The sequence below is a fragment of the Onychostoma macrolepis genome, chromosome 02, assembly GCF_012432095.1.
Source record: "Onychostoma macrolepis isolate SWU-2019 chromosome 02, ASM1243209v1, whole genome shotgun sequence".
In the NCBI taxonomy this organism is placed as follows: Eukaryota; Metazoa; Chordata; class Actinopteri; order Cypriniformes; family Cyprinidae; genus Onychostoma; species Onychostoma macrolepis.
Window position 1 is genome coordinate 27,013,858 of NC_081156.1, and position 22,417 is coordinate 27,036,274.

At 36.5% G+C, this 22,417-nt stretch overlaps 1 protein-coding gene across 3 annotated transcripts; it reads right to left on the bottom strand.

The window, feature by feature from the left end:
• Positions 1-310: 310 nt before the first annotated feature.
• On the bottom strand, positions 311-22,402 carry slco5a1b (solute carrier organic anion transporter family member 5A1b). 3 transcript variants are annotated; one of them, XM_058794365.1, is made up of 23 exons: positions 22,094-22,402; positions 18,803-18,853; positions 16,799-16,912; positions 16,532-16,622; positions 15,335-15,452; positions 14,723-14,966; positions 13,843-14,175; positions 13,723-13,766; positions 12,798-13,123; positions 12,064-12,150; positions 11,472-11,551; positions 11,307-11,371; positions 8,955-9,167; positions 8,651-8,848; positions 7,623-7,770; positions 7,410-7,483; positions 6,402-6,479; positions 6,081-6,200; positions 4,697-4,863; positions 3,208-3,261; positions 1,879-1,943; positions 1,689-1,762; positions 311-1,606 (listed from the first exon to the last, which is right to left on the bottom strand). In XM_058794365.1, exons 1-23 carry the CDS (start codon positions 22,167-22,169, stop codon positions 1,535-1,537), a joined length of 2,892 nt encoding a protein of 963 aa, XP_058650348.1. In that variant the 5' UTR covers positions 22,170-22,402; the 3' UTR covers positions 311-1,534. The 3 variants fall into 3 exon arrangements, with proteins under 3 accessions (XP_058650348.1, XP_058650341.1, XP_058650334.1); XM_058794358.1 differs by having other exon boundaries at positions 12,798-13,120; positions 14,723-15,032; XM_058794351.1 differs by having other exon boundaries at positions 14,723-15,032.
• Positions 22,403-22,417: the final 15 nt, after the last annotated feature.

A 22,417-nucleotide genomic window follows, 5' to 3' on the forward strand; every position in this document is an offset into this window, starting at 1 on the left:
CATGAACAGATAAAAACGGTGTGCCTTTCTACAAAAAGACAGTCTGTGGTTAAAGTGTGATCTCTAAAGTTACTGGATATTCTGAGAAAAAATATAAAAAAACAGCTTCTGCTAAAACTATAAATAAGGTCTTCTGTAACTGATTTTTCCAAAGATGGCTTAGCTGCACTAGCATGAAACAACATAAGCGTTCACTAATGTCATATTCAAAAACCATTGGTTACATGATTATGTGTTTTCTTAAATTGTGTGTAAACACATGGTTAAGAATGAATGTGCATATGTGTGTTTAAACACTCAGGACAGTAGGGACTTTTGCTGTACTTCACAGACACATGAAGCTTTATTATGGAGCTGCACATGATCAAAACAGCATCAGTTATTCAGTTGCAATACACACTGATAATCTGTTAATGTGGAGTTGAAATATGCACAGACTAAACTTAGTCATACAGATGAGCTTGTTAGTAATGATCAATCTTATCACTGGGATTTTAACAACGATTACTCATTTAGTCAAAACAGACATGTTTGAGAGACAAACCAGCCCATCACAAAGTCTCATTTACAGTAATGAATCTAGGCAGACAGTGGAGGAACAGCCTGCTCTGTGTTTACTTTTTATGTAAGAGGTGCTATTGGGGTCAGGCCACATTAATATCTGTTTTAAGAGATGAATTGCATACCCACAAAGAGCATTAGGATATGCAGAACCTCATTCCCTTTGATGCTTCTTATTAAAACGAGCGAATGTTTATTGCTCTTGTGGATGTTTACTGATCTGAACTCCTCCTTTCACTCATGAAACGTCCCGATAACAACATGGAAATCAGACACTGTATTTGTAATTTGCCAGAATCACACAATATCAATTTAGTCTTTATTTGTTTACATTTTCTAATGCACAAGTTTGCTGTAAGTTCATAAAGCACAACTGCACAAGTCTTGCATGCATTTCTACTTGCTATTCACACTGTTTGTGTGCACAGATTAAATTTTAATACCAAATGAAAGCGGAACTTCCCAAGAGTTTTAGTCTTATAATAAAAGTTCAGGTCTTAAACATTATGATAAAGTGAACATTTCCTTGGCTTGGAAAGGCAGCAGTTCTCTCCTTGAGTTCTCACATGAAAGATGTTACTGCTTTGTACGAGTCTCTGATGATCAGATAAACTGTAGTTGTCACAACCCATAGAACACAGTTCTAAATCTTAAATAACGAAGCACATACAGATTAATTTAATAAATTCAGGTCCAATTATCTATATATTCAGAACAGATCTGGCCAGTTTTCTGTGCGTGATGTAATAGAAATAGCAACGATGAGAGTAATTCAAATCTGAAACAACGACATGGCGAAAAACGAAATGAATGTGCTTTCATAATCACACAGAACTGAAACAATACATAATTCCTAATTACTATTGAATATAGTCCAATCATTTACAGACAAAATAGTTTCTATAGGACATATATCTTCTCAGAAATGGGATAAGAGTTTATATACAACTGGGAGGGAGGATGAGAGGAAGTATCACTGCGGCAGGACTTTGAGAATAGCGTTCACCTCTTCAGCTACAGTCGTCAGTGCAAACTCAAACTGATCCTGAGAAAGACAGATACAGTATGTGTCAGTATGAAAGAGATTGTGTGTTTCAGGGTATTTGTGTGTATGCGTGTGTATAAACCTTGGTCTGAACCATGCCGGGTCTCTGGTCTCTCAGGTGTTCCAGCGTAGCAGCAATATCAATCTCTTTTGCACCTGTAAAGCAAAGAATTTTGCATCATGTTTCTATCAATATTTATACTGACTGTCCACAATGTGTGGTAATACTGAACTCCCACTTATATCTGATAATCAGCTTTCTTTGTCTTTACCTTTGGCCATTTTATTCAACACCATGTCAATCAAAATGTACGTCCCGGTCCGTCCACTTCCATCACTGATGGACAAAAAGCAAGATAAATAAAAGTAGAAATAATTAAAAAGAAAAGACAAATAACCTTTTTTTTCAGTGTCTAAAAGTGATCTAAAAAAATTAATTGTTGAAAGTGAAGGCCATCTAAGATGTAGGTGAGTTTGTTTCTTCATTGGGAACAGATTTTGAGAAATTTAGCATTTTTTAACATCACTTGCTCACCAATGAATGGGTGCCATCAAAATGAGAGTCCTAACAGCTGATAAAACCATCACAATAATCCACAAGTAATCCACACATCTCCAGTTCATCAGTTAACGTCTTGTGAAGTGAAAAGCTGCGTGTTTGTAAGAAACAAAAAAGGTCCATCCCTGTTGTCCTGTTGTCACATCAAAATCAACTGACATATTTTTCACTGGAGAAAGCAATATTACGGATTATAGACATCTTAATGTTGGATTTATTACAAACACGCAGCTTTACACTTCACAAGACATAAATCGATTGACTGAAGTTGTGGATTATTTGTGGATTATTGTGATGTTTGAACTCTCATTCTGACGGCACCCATTCACTGCAGAGGATCCACTGGTGAGCAAGTGATGTAATGCTAAATTTCTGCAAATCTGATCTGATGAAGAAACAAACTCATCTAGGCCTGAGGATGAGTACAATTTTTTGGTAAACTGTTCCTTTAATACACATTGTCTTTTTTTTTTTTTTTTACCCTTTAGCCAAAACATAACAATGTTTTCTGCCTCTTGCATTGCTTTGCCTTTCCACTGACGTCATCGTGACACCATGGGCAGGGAAAACAGCCAAACATGTTTTCTTCAACCATCTGTCTTATAGTAGTTGCAGCCACCGCATAAAACTACTGTTGCAAACACAGCGATGGCGAGTAGGTGCAATTTCAACTGTTGTACTCTTAAACCCTGTTTTCTATCCCAAAAATGCTCTGGTTATGGTCTGCTGATTTGAATTTTGGCACTTTGAAGGAGGAACATCAGAGAATTTGTTTTGAGTTTTAAATTTAAAATGGCTTTTTATTATTGTGCATTGTTATATAAGTATGAACATGATTTAGCATCCGTCTCCCTTTGTTCATTTAGTGAACATTTATGTTGAATACAAGCCTTATTTACTGTATTTTACTTTTTGCATAAAATATTTTAAATATAGCTGGCAACAGAGGCTGTAGCATCTCTAAAGGCAAGTAATATTACAGCATAAATGTCTAAGAATATATATCGAATATCACATTATGCAAGTGTATGTTTGTACTTGCCTGCAGTGAACAATGACAGGGCAGGATCTTCCACGGTAGCATTTGTTTACTTTCCTATTGGAAAGAAGACATACATACAATCATAAACACAGACACACACACACACACATACACACACACATATGAAAACTGAAAGTAGATTTCGGATGCAGCTAAGCTCTATAGAAAAGGATGGAGTGCTACATATCTTTTATATTTAAAAAAATAATAATAAAATAAAATACACTACTGTTGTAAAGTTTGGGGTCAGTAAGAGGTTTTAATATTTTTAAAAGATGTTTCTTTTGCTCACTAAGGCATTTATTTGATCAAAAATACAGTAAAAACAGTAACATTGTAAAATATTGTTATATTTTAAAATAACTACTTTCTATTTTAATATCTTTTAAAATGTAATTTATTCCTGTGATGGCAAAACTGAAATTTCAGCATCATTACTCCAGTTTTCAGTGTCACATGATCCTTCAGAAATCATTCTAATAGGCTGATTTGGTGTTCAAGACACATTTCTTATTATTATCAATGTTGAAAACAGTTGTACTGCTTAATATTTTTGTGGGAACTTTTCATTTGACATTTTTTAAGATTCTTTTATGAATGGACAGCATTTATTTGAAACAGATAGCTTACTGCTAGCTTTATATATATATATATATATATATATATATATATATATAAATCTTACTGACCCTAAACTTTTGAACGGTAGTGTATTAAAAGAAGGTTTTGACATCAAAGTGATTATAAAAACACTAACATTTGAGGATTTGGGGATTAAAGAAGATTAATTACATAGGACAAATCTCACATGTTGTTTGTTTTTCTGTCATGTTGAGGGCTTTCCATTGTCTTCTATTGATTTTATACTAAACTAATAATATTTTCCATCTCCAGCCTCTAAACCTAAACCTGATACAAACCTCTCTGCATTTTTTGGTTTTCATTCAAACATTATTCTATAATTAATTAATTTATTTATTAAATAATTCTATTTACTAGCTGTTTGGTCAGCACAATATAGACAAAACCTGACCCACAAAACACACAGTATTGGCTTCAGACATGTTACTGGATTATGCTGCTGGTTTTATTCAAATGAACAATAACAGGGGCGGGGCCAGGAACAAAGCACAACAATTCTGATCGGAGAAAAACAGAATATATAAGAAACACAGAGAGAGCAGAGAATTGTAGGTAAGAGGAGAAGTAAAGGAGGAAATCATAGGTCAGATGTTAGCAGACAGAAAGGTTGAACAAAGATCTGGGGTGGAAAGAGATAGAGGGAGGGGCTGGAATCCCAGGGTGCACTTGGATGTAGAGTCGCAGTTGTCAATGATCACTTTTGTGACTATGCAACTGGAGCCAGTGAACTAGCTGCACGACCACAAAAATGACACTGGCAACCGCTCAGGAGCTGACACACACACACACACACACAGACGCTCGCACAACAAACAGGCAACACGTGCACACACTCTCATAGGCGCACCTGCGGAAATCAAGCAGGGTTTGGCTGGTTTCGGGCGTTTGGTCGTTCAGCCAGGTGTGATAGTGGAACTGCGTGACCGTACGGGTCTCGTTAGTCTGCATGTTCTTCAGATAAAAACTCCGAACCAGGAAATCCTCACACCACACGTGCTCAGAAACCAGATTAACCTACATATGACAGAAAAAAAAGAGTTCATATATCAAACAGCATAACACAGCAGTGAAAATCTTCCTATAGAGAGAGAGGGCAGAATAAAAAATACAGAAAGCCAAACCCAAAATGTTGTCACTGTTTTGTGTCTGCCCCATTATAGTTTTCTGAATTTGCATTAAATTGCAGTTATTACTACGTGACACTTTAAAAGGAAAATGAGACATTTTCTCAAAATATATTCATTTGTGTTTCACAAAAGAAAGAAATTCATACAGTTCTGAAACAACTTAAGTGTGAGTAAATGATGATAGAATTTTTTTTGTTTTTGAACAATAACATTTTGTTCTTTTGTTTCTATAAAGAACACAGACTGTGCATATATGGCAAAAAAATCCCAAAACAATCCCTTGACAAGAACTGTAAAATTGAGTGAGATTACCCGTGGCTTTGCATTTAAGACAACAACCCTAAACACTATAATTTAGCTTTTTCTATCTATTATTAATGCAATAATGTTATTTAAATGTTTTACTAATTGATTCTTTTAATATATTATTTACTTATATAGTCATCCATTTGAGTCAAATGATTTTTTTTTAATGTGTCATTTGCCATATTTATGATCATTAGCAGGGCAAAGCAATAGCAGCCAATAAATTAGCACATAATCAAAGATACCAAAAAAAAATAAAAATAGCTGGATTTGATCCATACAAAGTCCCAGAAAACATTTCTAAGCAAGTTAGGATCTGTGCAGATAAATTTATCATTTGTAGACATTTATACTGTGTAAATTTAATCCACAATCCATCTCTGTTTATAGTGCCAGTATATTGAGATGAACTGTGGAATAAACATTTATAAATGTCCACAAATATTGAATTTGGTAGGGTTCATGCTAACTGGAGATCAATAAAAAAATTCTGGCACCTGATTGGATCAAATTCAATCTATTTTCATGTGATTTTGTATTCACTGCCATTGCTATGCCCAGCTGATGGTCATAAATAAGCTGCAAATGTCACGTGACTGATACAGATTTACGATAAATAACATATTGTTTTTATTCGGTGTGGAGTTTTAAAGTTAAAACTGAATGGAATTGCTGTACCATGCACAAATATGACAGAAAACACTTTGTCTAAGCTAATTCTTATGTCAATATTCACAAAACAGCAGAACAAAATGCAACAGTCATCCTCACTCTGCAAAGAGGGTATTTGTATGGTACCTCATAAATGTGGTAGAGGTTGGAGCCTTCATCGGGCCAGTAGTGGTAACACTGCTTCACACCGTTCTCAGTGAGAGGAGTCAACATGACAATCACCACACACCCGCTCTCCCAGACCATCTGCAAGAGGACACACACAACATTATACACACTGCATGACCATCTGCACGAGAACACACACACTACACAGACACATACCGTACAAACTCTTTCTGACCATCTGCAAGGCACACACACAGACTCTCTCAGACCTTGTGTTAGAGATCACACATGAACACACTCTCTGACAAACCATTGTTGTAATCTTCCAATGCAGTTTACCTGCCAGAAGTCAGCCACGGTGGAGGGCAGTGGGCCCTGAGTGGCGATGTATGCAGGATTACGAGGGTCATGATCCATCTAAGAGAAAACAACACAGTTAAACCCTTCTGCATTACATGTAGTCTGGTTGTATGTAGTTTAAATAATACACATGAGAATGAGCATTCAAATCACAAAGAATAAATAGCACCCACTAATAGTGCAGTTTATCTGCATTATTATAGTACCCGATTCACTTATGCAAATCAGCTAAAGCTTTGCTATAAAATCCGTACTGCACACAGTTCGCACAGTGCAGTTTTTAATATTGCATGGTTTTGAGTGAAAGGTTGATGGCCAACTTTTCTGTAAAACAACATTAACTGTGGCAACAGCAAATAGTGCTTGGTAACCAGCCGTTAAGTGTCTTCCTCAAGGGCATAGTGGTGATAAAGCAGGTCTCAGTTTTTTTGCGTTAACTGGTCCACAGACCAATCAATGCCTTCTAACCAATGTAATTTACTCTGAGTGTTTTCTACAGATGCAGTCACACTGCAGCAAACTGAAGTTACGCCCCATTCACACGGGGCGTCGGCGTCAACGCTTGACGGAGGGCGTGTCTGAAGCTTTGTGCTGACACCACCGACATAGTGACAACAGCCAATTATATTACTTTTCTGGTGTTGCATGAACGGGATTGGATAGCGTCTGCGCTAGGATATTTGCATAAGGCGATCTGATTGGTTGTCTCCTGCGTTGGCGCTTGAAGAGTTGAAAAGTTTTCAACTTCTGCCACGAGCAATGCCAGTGAAACGACGCGACGGACCCACAATTCAGTTCGGCAACGCTTGACATCACTCCATTCAAAGTAAACGAGAGGGTTTGACGGCGAGGCCCCGTGTGAATGGATCGTTACAGTTTCCTAAACTAAATGGTTTATCTAGTTTGTGACGCAGTTTGCATTATATGTGTAGTGTGTTGTTTGAGCAATAGTTTGTTGCTTTTTTTTTGTATGTAGTTTGAGCTCACGATTGGGCTGGCATTGATGTAGTCCGAGTTGCCTTGATTGTTCTCCGCCTTCAGAGTTATTCTGCAATGATCGTCTAAACAACAAAAAAAAACACATTTTATTTTTAATTCTGAAAAACTCATTTACATCACAGAAATTCAATAATACACTAATGGTTACAGTACATGAATAAACAAAGCACCTGAAAGTGGATGTTTGTGTGTGTGACTCACAGGCTATGACTGTGCTTGCACGGTTTTTCTTGACATTGCCGTCTCTCTGGCCGATGGTGGTGGCATTAGGCTCGGCCTGGTACGCACAGAGAGCCTCCCACTCTGACTCCAAACGATTTTTATTTTTCAGGTGGTCCTCCATGTATGCCTACATGTGTGCATAAAGAAACATACAGGAGGTTTCGTGAGTCTTGTGCCAATATCCAGTGGTAAAAGATAATTTAATAGCCCCCAATGAAATGCAAACTTAAAAGGAATTGTAAATAGTTTGGGGTCAGTATGTTTTTTTTTTTTTAAAGAAATTAAATTATTTATTTCAGAAAGGTTTAATGGCTGCTGAAAATGCAGCTTTGCCATCACAGGAATACATTTAATTGAAAAATATATACAACTAGAAAATAGTTATTTCACTACTGTAATAATTGTAATTCACTATTGTAATTATATTACACAATAATTAATGCTTTCACTGTTATTTAATTAAATAAATGCAGCCTTGTTAAGGATAAGAGACTTCTTTCAAAAACATGAAAAGAAAATGACTGACAACAAACTTTTAAATTAGAAATAAACCATTAACAAACAATAACAATCTATTTCTTTGTTTTTTAAAATACCAAATATATCTGTGCATTTTAATTTTCATAAAATATTAATGAACTTCATTGGTCATTCCTTGCTCTAATAACTATTACAAATATGGAAACTGAAATAACAATAACACATTTAAAAAAATAAATGACAAAAATAAATAAATTTTAAATTACACTGTGATACAATTTTTTCACTTAATTTTATGGTTTATTGTTTGTTTTATTTTTATCCTTTTACTGGTATTTAACAAGACAACCCATAATGATACATTCAGTGAAATTTTTTTTTAAATTTCACTGAAATTTCACTAAATTTCACTGAAATTTCACATGGTAAACTGGTTTACCATGGCACCAGTTGTCACTGAATAAAGGAATCTGTGTTGCATTTTTCAAACTTTTACAGTTTTCTTGTGTGTTGGTTTATGCATGTACCAGTATCATATGACCAGTAGAGATGTCCATGTTGGAATGGGCGGGCTCTTCGCTCCAGGAGGAGGTGCTAGTGCGTGCAGAGGGGCTTGGCATCGGGCCGTCACTCAGCTGAGATGACACACTATTTATACGAGAAGAATGAATAGGATCCGGCTTCTCTACAGGAGGCTTTACTGCCATTCGCTGCCTACACAGTTCCTAGGGAGAAAGAGATGGAAATCTCATATCAATCAATGAAATAATCTCAAACAAACAGCCCTGCACACACAAACACACACACACACACACATACGCCCTTTGGTACCTGGTAGGTAGCAGTGGCATCAGTAGCGGGGTCAGAGCCAAGGTTGGTGAGCTTCTCTTTGAGTTTGTGATGAGAGCGATGACGCAGACAGTAGACCACGCTGGATGCTAGCAACACTCCAGTTATACAGATGATGGAAATCACAGTCAGAATCAGAAACTTCAGAGACTCGGAACGACTGTACTTAGTGGGAATCTGATTCAGTTTGCTCCTCTAGAAAGAAACAGAAAGACAAGTTGAAATACATTTTTTCATGTGAAAAAAATTTGAAAAGTGCATTTATTTTCTGAAGTCTGTGATATATATATATATATATATATATATATATATATATATATATATATATATATATATATATATATATATATATATATGAAGTGCCTTGCGAAAATATTCATACCCCTTAATTTTTTTTTGTTTTATGTTGCTGCCTTATGTTAAACTGCTTTAAATTACTTTTTTTCTCATACACCATATTGACAAAGCAAAAACAGAATTGTCACAACTTCGTAAATTTATTAAAAAAAATAATAATTAAATACGTACATTGCATAAGTATTCACACCCTTAACTAAATATTTAGCTGAAGCACCTTTACAGCCTCAAGTCTTTTTTTTGTTTGATGCAACAAGCTTTGCTCTTTAGCATTTGGCAATTATCTGCCATTCTTCACCTCACCTCTTCACCTCTCAAGCTCTGTCAGGTTGGATGGGGGCAGACACACATTTTTAGGTTTCTCCATAAATATTTGATTTGGTTCAAGCTCAGGCTCTGGCTGGGTCACTCAAGGACATTCACAGAGTTGTCTATAAGCCACTCTTGCTGTGTGCTTAGGGTCATTGTCCTGTTGGAAGGTGAACCTTCTGCCCAGTCTGAGGTTTTGAATGCTCTGGATTGGCTAATGTCAATATTTCGGTGCATTGAGCTTGTCTTCTACTCTGATGAGTCCCTCAGTCCCTGCAAAAACAGCCCCACAGCATGAGGCTGCTACCAGCACACTTGACTTTTGGGATGGTACTCTGCAGGTGATGAGCAGAGCTTGTTTCCTTCAAACATGATGCTTGGAATTGAGGTTCATCAGACCAGATAATCTTGTTACCCAGAGTTTGAGGGTACTTTAGGTGCTTTTTTGCAAATTCCAAGTGTGTTTTCATGTGTCTTCACTGAGTCTTGCCACACTGCCATAAAGCTCAGATGGGTGGAGTGTTGCAGTGATGTTTGTCCTTCTGTAGGTTTCTCCTATCTTCACATATGATCATGGAGCTCAACTAGAGTGACCATCAGGTTCTTGGTCATCACTCTAACCAAAGCCCTTCATCAATTGCTCAGTTTGGCCAGGAGGCCAGCTCTAGGAAGAGTCCTGGTTGTTTAAAACTTTTTCCATTAAGGGTAACAGAGACTATATGCTTCTGTGACCCTTCAATGAAGTACAATTTTTTTCTGAACTCTTCACCAGATGTGTGGCTTGACGCAAACCTGTTTCTGAGCTCTACAGGCAGTTATTTTGACCTCAGGGTTTGGTTTGTGCTCTGATATGCATTATCAGCTGTTAAATCTTTTATTAAGATATGTGTGCCTTTCCAAATCACACCCATTCAATTGAATTTGCCACAGGTTAACTTCAACCGAAGTGTAGTAACATCTACAAACAATATGAATGCTCCCGAGCTAAATTTCAACTGTCCCAGTTAAAGGTATAAATACTTATGCAATGGAATCATGTTTAATTTTTTTTATGGAATCATACGTTTTTTATTTTTAATAAATTTGCAAAGATGTTAAAAACCTGTTTTTTGCTTTACTATTATGGTATATGAAGGGTATGAATCCGCAAGGCACTGTATACATATCCATATACATACATCTATATATATATATATATATATATATATATATATATATAAAGGAGAGGATGCTACAGTTGTGGTCAAAGTAAAAATTTGTTGGTTTTGGTTCATTTTTTCCCCAGACACTGGCAGAACCCCGTGGAAAACCTCTAGGCATCCTTTTGAAGGTGACTCAGATCCTATTGTGAACTTGGGGAGCTTCATTTTATGTTTCAAGTGTCTCAAAACCTTATGATGTTTCTAGATAAACCATTTTACACTTATGGGCTCCATTTTGCAATTTTCTTGAACTTTTGGGGTTCTCCATATAAGGTTACACCAGTGCTGTGATTTGAAAACTAAATTTTTACATGGATTTGATAACCAGTAGTTTTTATACAGTATATTTTAAACATTCAAATTACAGAATTGTACTTTATTCTGTTTGAATATTAACTTAAAAACGGGAATATCAAATCCTTGGAGAAAAATGACAAAGAAATTTAAAAAGTGGAAAGAATCTTACATCAGTGACTCCAGCCTCTACAATCTTGACTTCCGCTTCTTTCTCCAGTTCATCCTTGCGATGGACTGATACAAGAGAAGAATCAGAATAAGTAGAGATCAGAGTACTTATAAATCTGAACAGAGACATTCATGAAAGAGCTCATCTTGTATATCATAAACTAACCTGCCACATTAGCCACATCCGCTGTAGTGATGTTCTGAGCATTTGGACGGACCTGAAATGTCACAGCTGGACTAACAACACTATACAAATTGCAAAAAAAAACAGCAAATAATTTTGATGAATCATGTCAGTGTCCAAAAAATATCAAATATACCCTCTAGTGTTTTAACCATAAACTTATGAATACAATAAACTGAAACTAAAGAGTCATCCTTTCAATTATTTTCAGACATTAAACCTGTCAGAACTTAAAGGTCATGACGAAAAGTGTGATGTGCATTAAAGTGAATTGAATTATTGAGAAAGAAAGAAATGTAGGGTGGGGACTTGGTTCTGTCCATTGGTTATTGATGGATGGAGGCAGATCTGAATGCGACCTTAGGGTCTGTTGTTTCACCAGAGAATCTAATTATGATATTTTAATTAAAATATAGGAAGTAAATAATTTTACAAGATAAAACATACAGTTTATAAAACTACTACTAGGATTTAAATATGCCTTAACTATATATTTTACTCAACTTAATTTCTTTATATTCTAAACCTACAGTACAAGTTATTGTAATTTGAGAAATAATAAATGATGACTCACGAGAGCTCTGAGAAATCAGTCATTTGAATCTTCGCTTTACGAGCCACCAACTCCATCAGATACAAACCCTTATCAGTGGGAAGATTTCTGAGCCAGAGAGAGAGAGAATTTTTCAGGTTATGCAATCAGATTATAATAGTGAGTAAATATTTATTTACTATTTATTTTAATGTACAATAATAATTAATTATAATTATACATTAATAATGTTACAAACAACATTTCAAATAAATTCTGTTCTTTTTAACTTGCTATACATCAAACAATCTTTAAAAAATGTGTCATGGCTTCCACAAAATATAAAATATTTTCAACATTGATAATAATAAGAAATGTTTCTTGAGAAGCAAATCAGCATATTAGAATGATTTTTGAGAAATCATGTAACACTGAAAACTGGAGAAATGGTGCTGAAAATTCAGCTTTCCCATAACAGGAATAAATTACTTTTAAAAGTATATATATAAAGATATTATTTTAAACTGTAATAATATATATACATATTTTTTCATATACTGTTTTTACTAAATTATTTTAAAATAAATGTTGCCTTGGTGAGGAAATTTTTCCCAATGCTCGTCAATGTCTATACTATGTCTATACTTTACATTTTAACAGTGTTGCTCATATTCTGATCTAACGGTTAGCAATATCGTGTAGAGAAACTGCCCAATAAAAGACACTGAATTTAACTGAAAGAGAATGGGCGTATATGTCACATGTAAATATCTCACTCTGTGTCAGTAATAATGTATCCGTAGATGTCATTTTTAGCATTGCTCTGGACATCCAGCTGAAGATCCTGTACTTTCATGTTCTTGCGGTGTGGTGCAGGGTTTTCCTTCAGGGCAGAGGAGGGCGCTATCGCTGCTGCCTGGACCCAGCCTTCTACCTCCTCCACTCTCTCGATGGCCTTTTTCTGCATCCCCACCTCCCGATGTGTTGTTCGGCTGCGAACCGTCTCCACAGACACACCCCGCCCCTTATCAACTGCCTCTGGTTCTGAGCTGGAGGTTTTATCCAGGTACTCCAGCAGCTTTCCTAAAAAGCCCACATCCTGCTAAGACAGGAAGTAAACATAGGTGGAATGTAAATCCATCCTTGAAGGAAATTCGATACATAATATTTATGTTATTTTAATTCATTTAACTGAAATGTAATTTATCATTCAATCAGTCTTCTGCAGGAAAATCTGAAAAGTCATACTAAATCAAGCTGGTTTTTGGAACATTAAAATAGCTTGACTCTTGACCAGGATCATGATCTAGATCTGGTGTTTTCAAACTGGGGAGAAAAAAAGCTTTTAAAAATATATAACAAAATATTTTTTATGGCTGTCAAAGTTAACATATTAACATAAGAAATCAATAAAATTTGATTAACGCATTGATTGATTTACCAAATTTAATTAATAATAAAATTAATAATAAAAATGCAAATAAAAATGAGTTGTGATTATTCTACTGGCAGCCAATCTATATATTTATTTATTTATTCATTTGTTGGGTCTTTCTAGGTTCATCCTACTTTCTTAATAAACTGAATAAATATCTCTTTATAGGTTTACAGATTTAACCTTAAGAGTAGGAAGAAAATGTTTGTATTTGTGTACTGGCATAAAGTATATTTCTGACCTAATACAACCAACACTAGCACTACCTTGTTGTCCATAGTTCTCTTCTCCTCCACTACTGTCTGTCCCTCTGAAAGAGAAACATCATGATCATTATTAATGCTTGTCTATGTATGATTTAACGGCTTTGCTTCAGAAAATGTTACCTGTCACAGACGGAATGGTTTGGACTGTCTTTTGAGTGACAGATGAACTTTCCTCATTCTCTTCTCTCTGATTCTGAGCACTGTCTTCAGGGGCTTGATCCATTACATAACTCTCAGGATGCTGGTCCTCATATTGCATGTCTTCTGCCTCGTCCTCAGGACTCTGCTGTGTCTCCAGGTCTCTGGGCGTTTCTCCTTGACCTGCCTGCTTGTCCACCACCTGCAGAGCGTCTGCGATAAGAACAGCAAGCTCATCCAGGTCTGTTGCCTTCAGACTCTTCACATCCACACTGTGCCTTCCCACATTCCGCAAAACTTTCCAGATGAAGGATTCTGTGGAAAAAGTGAATGTTATTTCACATTAAGATCTGGAGGTTATCTTATTATCTGATTATTGGTGACATATAAAAATGCTTTTCTGAGGGTCAGTCGCCAAAGCATTCTGATTTTTGATTTTATATTTTTATATTATTTGCTCCACATGCCAAAATGCATTTTCATGAGGCAACATCATGCAATAGACTACTTTGTGTCACTAGTGAAACTCCAGTCATTTCAAAATAAACTGAGATAGTATTTTTTATTTTTTCCAATAAATTAATTAAAAATGACGTACTGAACCATTGAATTTTGTCCTGTTCTTCACACAAAGCTATCTCTGGGCTTTTAACAGTCTAGTTTGGACTTTTTCTATGGTACTCCTTGCTACCTTATTGTCCTTTATAGAGCTTGACAAACTCTAGGCTACATTTGTATTCTGCTAATCATCTCCTTTTGTTTTTCACAGAAAAAAGAAAGCCATACAGGTTTCAGATAACACAAGTAAATGATGACAGATAAGATGAGCAGGTGCAAGAAGGAAGAGAAAATAACATCATACCATCCACGGGTGTAAGAGAGTCACGGACGGAAGACTTTGTTGATCCATCTTTTAAGTAGAGTCGGTCCGCTCTGGATCTGCCACCCAGATCAGGCTGAGGCGGTTTGTTCTTGGAAAGATACTTCTGAAGAGCGGCTGTGAGCAGGTCTGACCCCTCTTCCTGCTGGGGAACTTGTGCCGCATCGCTCTGGTATCGGCTGAGGTCAGGGTAGGACTGTGACTTATAGGGCACCTCTGGAATGAACTGAGGAGGGGAGGAGTCACTTTCAGGCCGTGGTTCTACAGAGCGATAAAATTGAAGCTCCTCCCCCTACACAGTATAAACATACACATTTAAACCATTATCAGCTATTATAAAAAGCTTAAAAAAACATATATACTGGTAAATCACACTTGCTGTGTTTATGCATTTAGAAAATTTAATCAATTTTCCAGTTCAGCCTGTCATGTTAATAATTTAGCATATTGTTAGGCCTAAAGACAAGATTTCACTTTTATTTGATAAACAATTGTACTACTTTATTCAGTCGATGCCCACTTGATGCCCAATGTAAATCTTTGACCTAATGCAAAACCAAAAGCACAGCCCTAGGACATGCACACCTTACTCACCTTGTGTGATGTTTTTGGTAGAAGTCCCAGGTGCTGCAGGTATTTCAGGGTCTTCCTAACCTCAGCCTCGGATGATTTCATTGTCTTGTCTCCAACAGCAGTCCCATAACCCTGCGGCCTGTCAGAATATCAAGACATAAGCCATGACTGTAAGAATCATTTGGCAGGGGAATCACAGGTAATAATCAGATAACTTGCATTCTCTGTTAGAGACAAAGTCTTTTTTGCAGGAGAAAAGTAGAAGACTTAAGCAAAAGTCTCCATTTTATTTCTTTTAAGATATTAACGTCACCATTAAATCAAAATTGACAATTCTTATTTTTAATGGAATACTGCAGAGTTCATTATAAATGATTTATCTGTGCACACTGCACATTATTATTTTTTTTAAATCTATGTTCCCTCGTAACCTTTAACAAACATTTGGTCGCATTCACTAACCATGCTTGAAATCTGCCTACAAACATTTTCACAAGCAAATCATAACTCAACAATGTCTTTCATTCTAAAATTTATTTCAAAACTTATGGAAAAATGTAGGACCAACTGAAACCACACACACACACACACACAAAATTTCCAAATTCCAAATGTCTTAAAATGAAGTTTTATACATACATACATATATATATATATATATATGTGTGTGTATGTGTGTGTGTGTGTGTGTGTATAAATATATACATATATGTATATTGCAACAGTTTTTCTGGTTCTCAAATCTGATTGGCTGAGAGCCTTTTCCAGCTGTGATATTCCAGTAGTATCAGCACTCTAACCGTTTCATCATTTGTATATGTGTGTGTGTGTGTGTGTGTGTATATACATACATACATATATAAAAAATACGTTATAGTTCGAGCTGCTAGGTTATTCTGCATAAAAACACATAAGTCAATGTACAGCTGGCTAATAAGAGCTCTGTATAAAAGGTTTTTATTGTTTTTGAGCTGGTTTTGAGGATGGTAGCATACTTGAGGTTCTTGCTATGTGCCTCTAAGACAAGTGAGAGTCTTTAAACAGTGTCATACGTTTGCTGAGAGAGATGAAAAGCCATAAAGTTTCTTTCAGTTGTGTGGAAAGCCCTTATATGGAGCTGATTTGGGTGTGGTTTATGCAAATGATTTCTCATTTGTGATGTTTCCTTCCTACGGCGATAAGGGTGCAAACTAACTGGCAAATGTTAGTGTGTTTTACCTTGGCTCTGGTAATGGTAGGGAAACTTTGCGTAGTTTTGAGAACTCATTCGATAAAACTTGTTGTGTAACATCATCTTCCCAAGACAACCCTGCAGGGACAGAATGAAAGCAGATTTTGACTCATCTTACATGAATTGTCTCACACACACACACACACACGCAGCCTCTGATTTGATCCTTGAATGCTGAGGAGCTCTAGGAGTAGCCTTTATAACCGTGGTGACAGTGATGTGTGCGGTTGCTATGGTGACATTAATGCACCTACCTCTGTGCGCCAGTTTCTGAAGCAGCGTGCGGAATCTCTGTACCGTTGCTGCCGTGACGTCATATATGTAGACGTCTGTTAGTGGAGCTGCCTCACAGCGGCCGAACATGCCATCTACAGAGAAAATCAAATCAACAGCCACTTGACAGGATGACAATTATGTACACAAGAATACTTCATGCTGTGTATGCGTGTGTGTGTGTGTGTGTATTTTAGATCCATTAAGAGTCTCAGCTTATTAGAAACAGTCACCAGGGGCAACTGAGACAGGACCAGCTGGAGTCGCCGTCACCTGCCTGATAGTAAGGTCACACCGTGTATGTACGTGCAGAAAATTATATTTGCATCTCTATTTTATACTCACACGAGGGGAAACATCTCGCTGTGTTATTATTCGGTATGTAATTGGAGCACGGCAGATTATCCTATATGTCATGACATGCAGAGAGTCAAATCATGCTAATCATAACAGAAGTCATTTCCACATAGAATTCTTAATATTAATTACAGTAGGAATAAAGTCTTTAATTTTAAGGGTTAGAGAAAGAGAAGAAAATTGAAGTAAAAATTAAATACTACTTCTTGGTGCAAGAATTCTTTATTAAAATATTAAATGAAAAAAATCTATTAAATAATTAATTAATCATAAACCTGATGTGTGATTATGTGTGTGTATCAGCAATGAGTCTAAACTATCATTTTATAATATTAGATTTACTGAGTCTTTCGTTTTTAATATACTGTGAAACTGTTTTTGCATTGATGCCAGACTAATTCAATATTATATATATTATAATATAATTCAACTTATATTATTATATAAAAATTTCATTACATTTTTAGAAAAAAATTATTATATTGTGATCATATATGGCTTTTGTGGTATAAAAATGATTGGGTTTTATTATTAACCTTACTCCCAGTTTATATTGGTCATTTTAATTCTAATTCTTGAAATATGCTTTCATCTCATCGTCAAAATTAAATAATGAACACAAAACCAGAATATTTCAGGTTTTTTTAATAACTGAACAATAGGGAGCTGAAGAAAACCAGTGGTGTATCTTCTGTAAGGCCACTCATTCTGTGCTGTTTTGTTCACTCAGTAGAGTGATAATATTTGATAATACCTAGAATATCAAAATCAACTGCGGGCGGCAGATCCTTTTCCTATTTAGTGCCTAAACTCTGGAACAATCTACCTAACACTGTTCGGGAGGCAGACACACTCTGTTAGTTTAAATCTAGATTAAAGACCCATCTCTTTAACCTGCCGTACACATAACACATTAATACACTTCTAATATTCAAATCCGTTAAAGGATTGTCAGGCTGCATTAATTAGGTCAACCAGAACCGGGAAAACTTCCCATTACACCTGATGTACTTGTTACATCGTAAGAAGAAGGGCATCTACACTAATACTAGTCTCCAGAGGAGAACTGGCCCCCTGACTGAGCCTGGTTCTCCCAAGGTTTTTTTCTCCATTCTGTCACCGATGGAGTTTTGGGTCCTTGCCGCTGTCGCCTCTGGCTTGCTTAGTTGGGGACACTTCATTTCCAGCGATATCTTCGACTTGATTGCACAGATACTATTTAAACTGAACTGAGCTGGACGATGACATCACTGAATTCAATAATGAAATGCCTTTAACAGAAATTGAGTGTTTAATCTTGTCATTTTACATTATTCACACTATTTTCCTATTTTGATATTGGAAAGTTGCTTTGACACAATCTTTATTGTTAAAAGCGCTATATAAATAAAGGTGACTTGACTTGACTTGACTAGAGCTGAATAAAAAATAACACACTCGCATCACATATGAGTAAGAAAGTATGTTAAGTCTGATTGGTTGATATTGCCTGACCTACATGTGAATGATTTCATTCATATTACAGTCTCATTGACGGAGTGTGGGAACATATTGTACCAATATTGTTTGCAAGATCAAACAGCATGATGCATGAGAGACTCTACAGAGACTGCAAGTGTGTGGCTCACCATTAAGACAGACTTCATAGTTCAGACACAGACCCTTCTCGAACAGGCAGCCTGAGAGAAAGAGAGAAACAGAATTTTAAGAGGGCCACACCTAGGACAATAATTATAACGATAACTCAATAGTTTAAATAATCCTTCTTATTCTATAAGAACAGTGAAGTTCAGATCACAGAAATAATGATGACACAGAGAAATTATATTGTTGTAATCACTTTCAGATGGATGAATGATAAAACATTGACAGCCAATCAGAATCCACCCAAATTTAAAGCGCTAGAGCATTTAAAGCAACACATGACAAAAACAGGGCATTATTAAAAAAAAGATCTGTTGGTGTACTGTAAATGATAATATAGTTAACTTTCTTAATGCAAACAGGCCTTAAAAAGGATTTAGTTTTACTTCTTTATTTGTTATGCAATGAGCATACAGAACTCTAGTTTTTAGGGATCTCAATAATATCTCAAACTGTGCTCCAATTTGCCCCAAAATACCAAAGCCTGAAATCAAAAGAAAGAGATCTCAGTATAAACATTTCTAATCAAATTCATCCACAAACTATGCTGTCCACGTCAGTTTTATAGATCTCTTCTACTACTGTATATCAGAGCAGAAACATCTATAAAAAACTTTACTTCAAAGAATTACAACTGAGAACTCCTGAGGGATAAAAAGCAACATCTGAGAAATCAAATTTTCCTCTGGGCTGCATGGTATCTTTGTACCATATGCATTGCTGTGGTACAACATATCTTTGTAGGTGAGGTTTTACAATAGAGAGGGCAGAAATATGTTTAACATTCCTTCTCTGCATTTTTGTTTATATTAAATTGCTCAATATCCTCATCCTAACAGCTGGGACTTGTTTTTTTAATCAAACCAGCTCAGACAGATGGCACAACTCTGCTCAGCCTCATCTCACCTGCATAAAGACCAACAACCAAAAACATCACACACGCATTTTGCTGTTTTCGAAATCTGTCACGATGATGATGATGATATAACTTCATTGTCAGGCAATGTCTGAAATCTTTCTTGCGTACCGATATAGTGATGTACTGTATTACATGGCTTACCGCAGAGTGTTTGACATTCACACAAATCATTCATAGTAAATTCTGCTCACACAAACCCCCTCACACCAAGTGTCTCAGCAAGTATTTCTCAGGCTCTGAATGTCGGTGAGGGGTTTAGCAGTATCTGACATCATGCTCATGTGTGATTAACAAGCTGTGAATCCCTTCTTCTGGTTTTATTTAAGCCTGATTCTTCTTTGCTTCATCTATTCTGGTTTAACATTGGCTGTCATGATTGTGCTATAAAATACAAGTACTTTGTTTAACTCATCAATTATATTTTACCCATTTCAAATAATCAGTGAAATACTGAAAGTTCTGCATGTTTAGTCTGATTAATAAAAAAGACGTTTATCCACATAATCATTTAGAATTAAACAGCCTGATGGACGTATTGCCTAATGTTCACCTGATTTGAATTACTTAGTTTAAAAAAAAAAAAAATTGCTTATTTAATCGCCCAAATAATCCACACATAAGTACATAAATGTGTATAGCTCAACTTTTTGAAGATGAATGCACTCACATCCCTCTCCTTTCATAAGATGCATGATTGTATTTTGACGCATTCACACAAATAGAGCAGACAGGATGCACCCACACATGACACATATACACATAAACAACGTCATAATGCATGCTTGCCTTTTTATATTTCTATTAAAACTTCTCTGTTACTATGGAGAGCGTGCTCAGTTTAGAAGGAGGCAGTGCAAAGCTGCAGTCACAGTTCATCAGAATGATGGTGGACAGACTGTCTCCTCACTGACATCCTCTCAAATAAATCCACTGGCACTCATCTACTCAAATTATGAGCCACAGAGGTGAGTTTCCTGTGTGACCGTCATGCCAGCTTCTGCATGATCCAATGTCTGAGGACTGAGTGCAGATGCTGGAGTTTAGCAGTGTCCAGGTAGCTTGATAACGGATGTGTTTCCATGAATGGATGGACAGATCATAATATCTGTTAACATTGAAACTGCATTTTTATGAGTGTGTGTAATGTGTGCTCTCTGTAACTTCCTGTAATTACTCACTAACTTCCTTTTTTGATTGAGAATTATTTCCAAAGGTAACTTTAAAGTGCTTGATCATATTTCACAGTGGCCAAATGTAAATCACTTTGATACAACTCCTGCCAGTTTGGTTTAAATCAAAGATTTACTAGACCAAAGAATAAAAGATGGGAAAAAACAAGCCATTGAAGTATCTCTTCTTTTACAATACATATTTTTGTTTAAAAAAAAATTTTTGCATTAAAAAAATAAATAAATTTGATTTAAATCATTTTTATTCAAATTGTTATTCAAATTATTAGTAGTATTTTTGTTCATTTAATGCATTTTTAATATAAGACAGCTGGACATAAAGCTTAAATATATCCTTTATAAATAAATGTTTTATGGTCTGAGTCCTGATCTTTTCACTATTATGTCAGTTTATAATGTACATCCATTCAGCCATTCAAGTCAATGTGAAATTAACATGCTGCAACCTGTTGCTATGGTTACAGTTGCTAATGACTGACAGGATGACCTTTTTCTGGGCCGGGTTTATGAATCACACACAGACCCCGTATCAACTCTATTATTGTGGCTCATGCTGAGAGCAGGGGCGAGCTGTAATCTGTGATGCTTCATTTCCTGTGCTGCTGCTGCACTGACTGCAGACAGAGGCCCTCCTGAACAAACAAAACACTATCTGATGTTCAGACCAATAATATGATTAAACAATACAAATAATACTATGCATTCGTCAAGATAACAGGCCGAGCGTCCATCACCGTTTCTCAAGCTCCGGACCCAGTTATGTAATAACCAGTGTATGAAGTCCTACAGCTTCACAGCCTTACATTACATGACCTAAAATCATTGAATGTACAAAATTAAGCTATTTCAGAGAATGGAGCGACTGAGGGATCAGCCAGCGTTGTATTTTTGCGGAAATGAAGCTAAATTATGATATTCCCTTCCTTGTCGCTTTTTTTATTGGCTCAATACGGAAGATCCGCGCATCCGCGCATCCACCCGTCAGATTACACTCTTGCTCTGGCTAGAAAAGAGCTACAAACCATCGGTAACGACTCGGAAGGGAGACACTTACTCTTTATCAGCGCGCTTTTAATAGTGACTAATACTGACATGGCGCGCGCTACATCTCGCCCTTTCCCTACGGAAACGCGCTCACACGCACACTGTAAAACATTTAATGTTACCGAATTTTTGATCTGCCGCGGAGGCGAGACCGGCCCGAAGCGCGAGGATGGTGAGAAACAGGTGAAACGATTCCATCCTTCCGATCACGAGTCCATCTCCTCCGCTCGTTATTAATCCATTCCAGCGGTGGATTTCCGTCTTTGCGCGAGGTCTGAGGTGATGGGGGATGGATGGAGACGGTGTGGAGATAGAGGGAGAAATGGGAGAGAGAGTGAAAAAAGAGAGGAGGAGACGTCAAGCGTACGCAAAACCTGTCAGCGCGCACCGCAGTCCGCGCGACGCGAGAATCAGCACCGAACAGCAACCCGCCTCTGACGTCACGG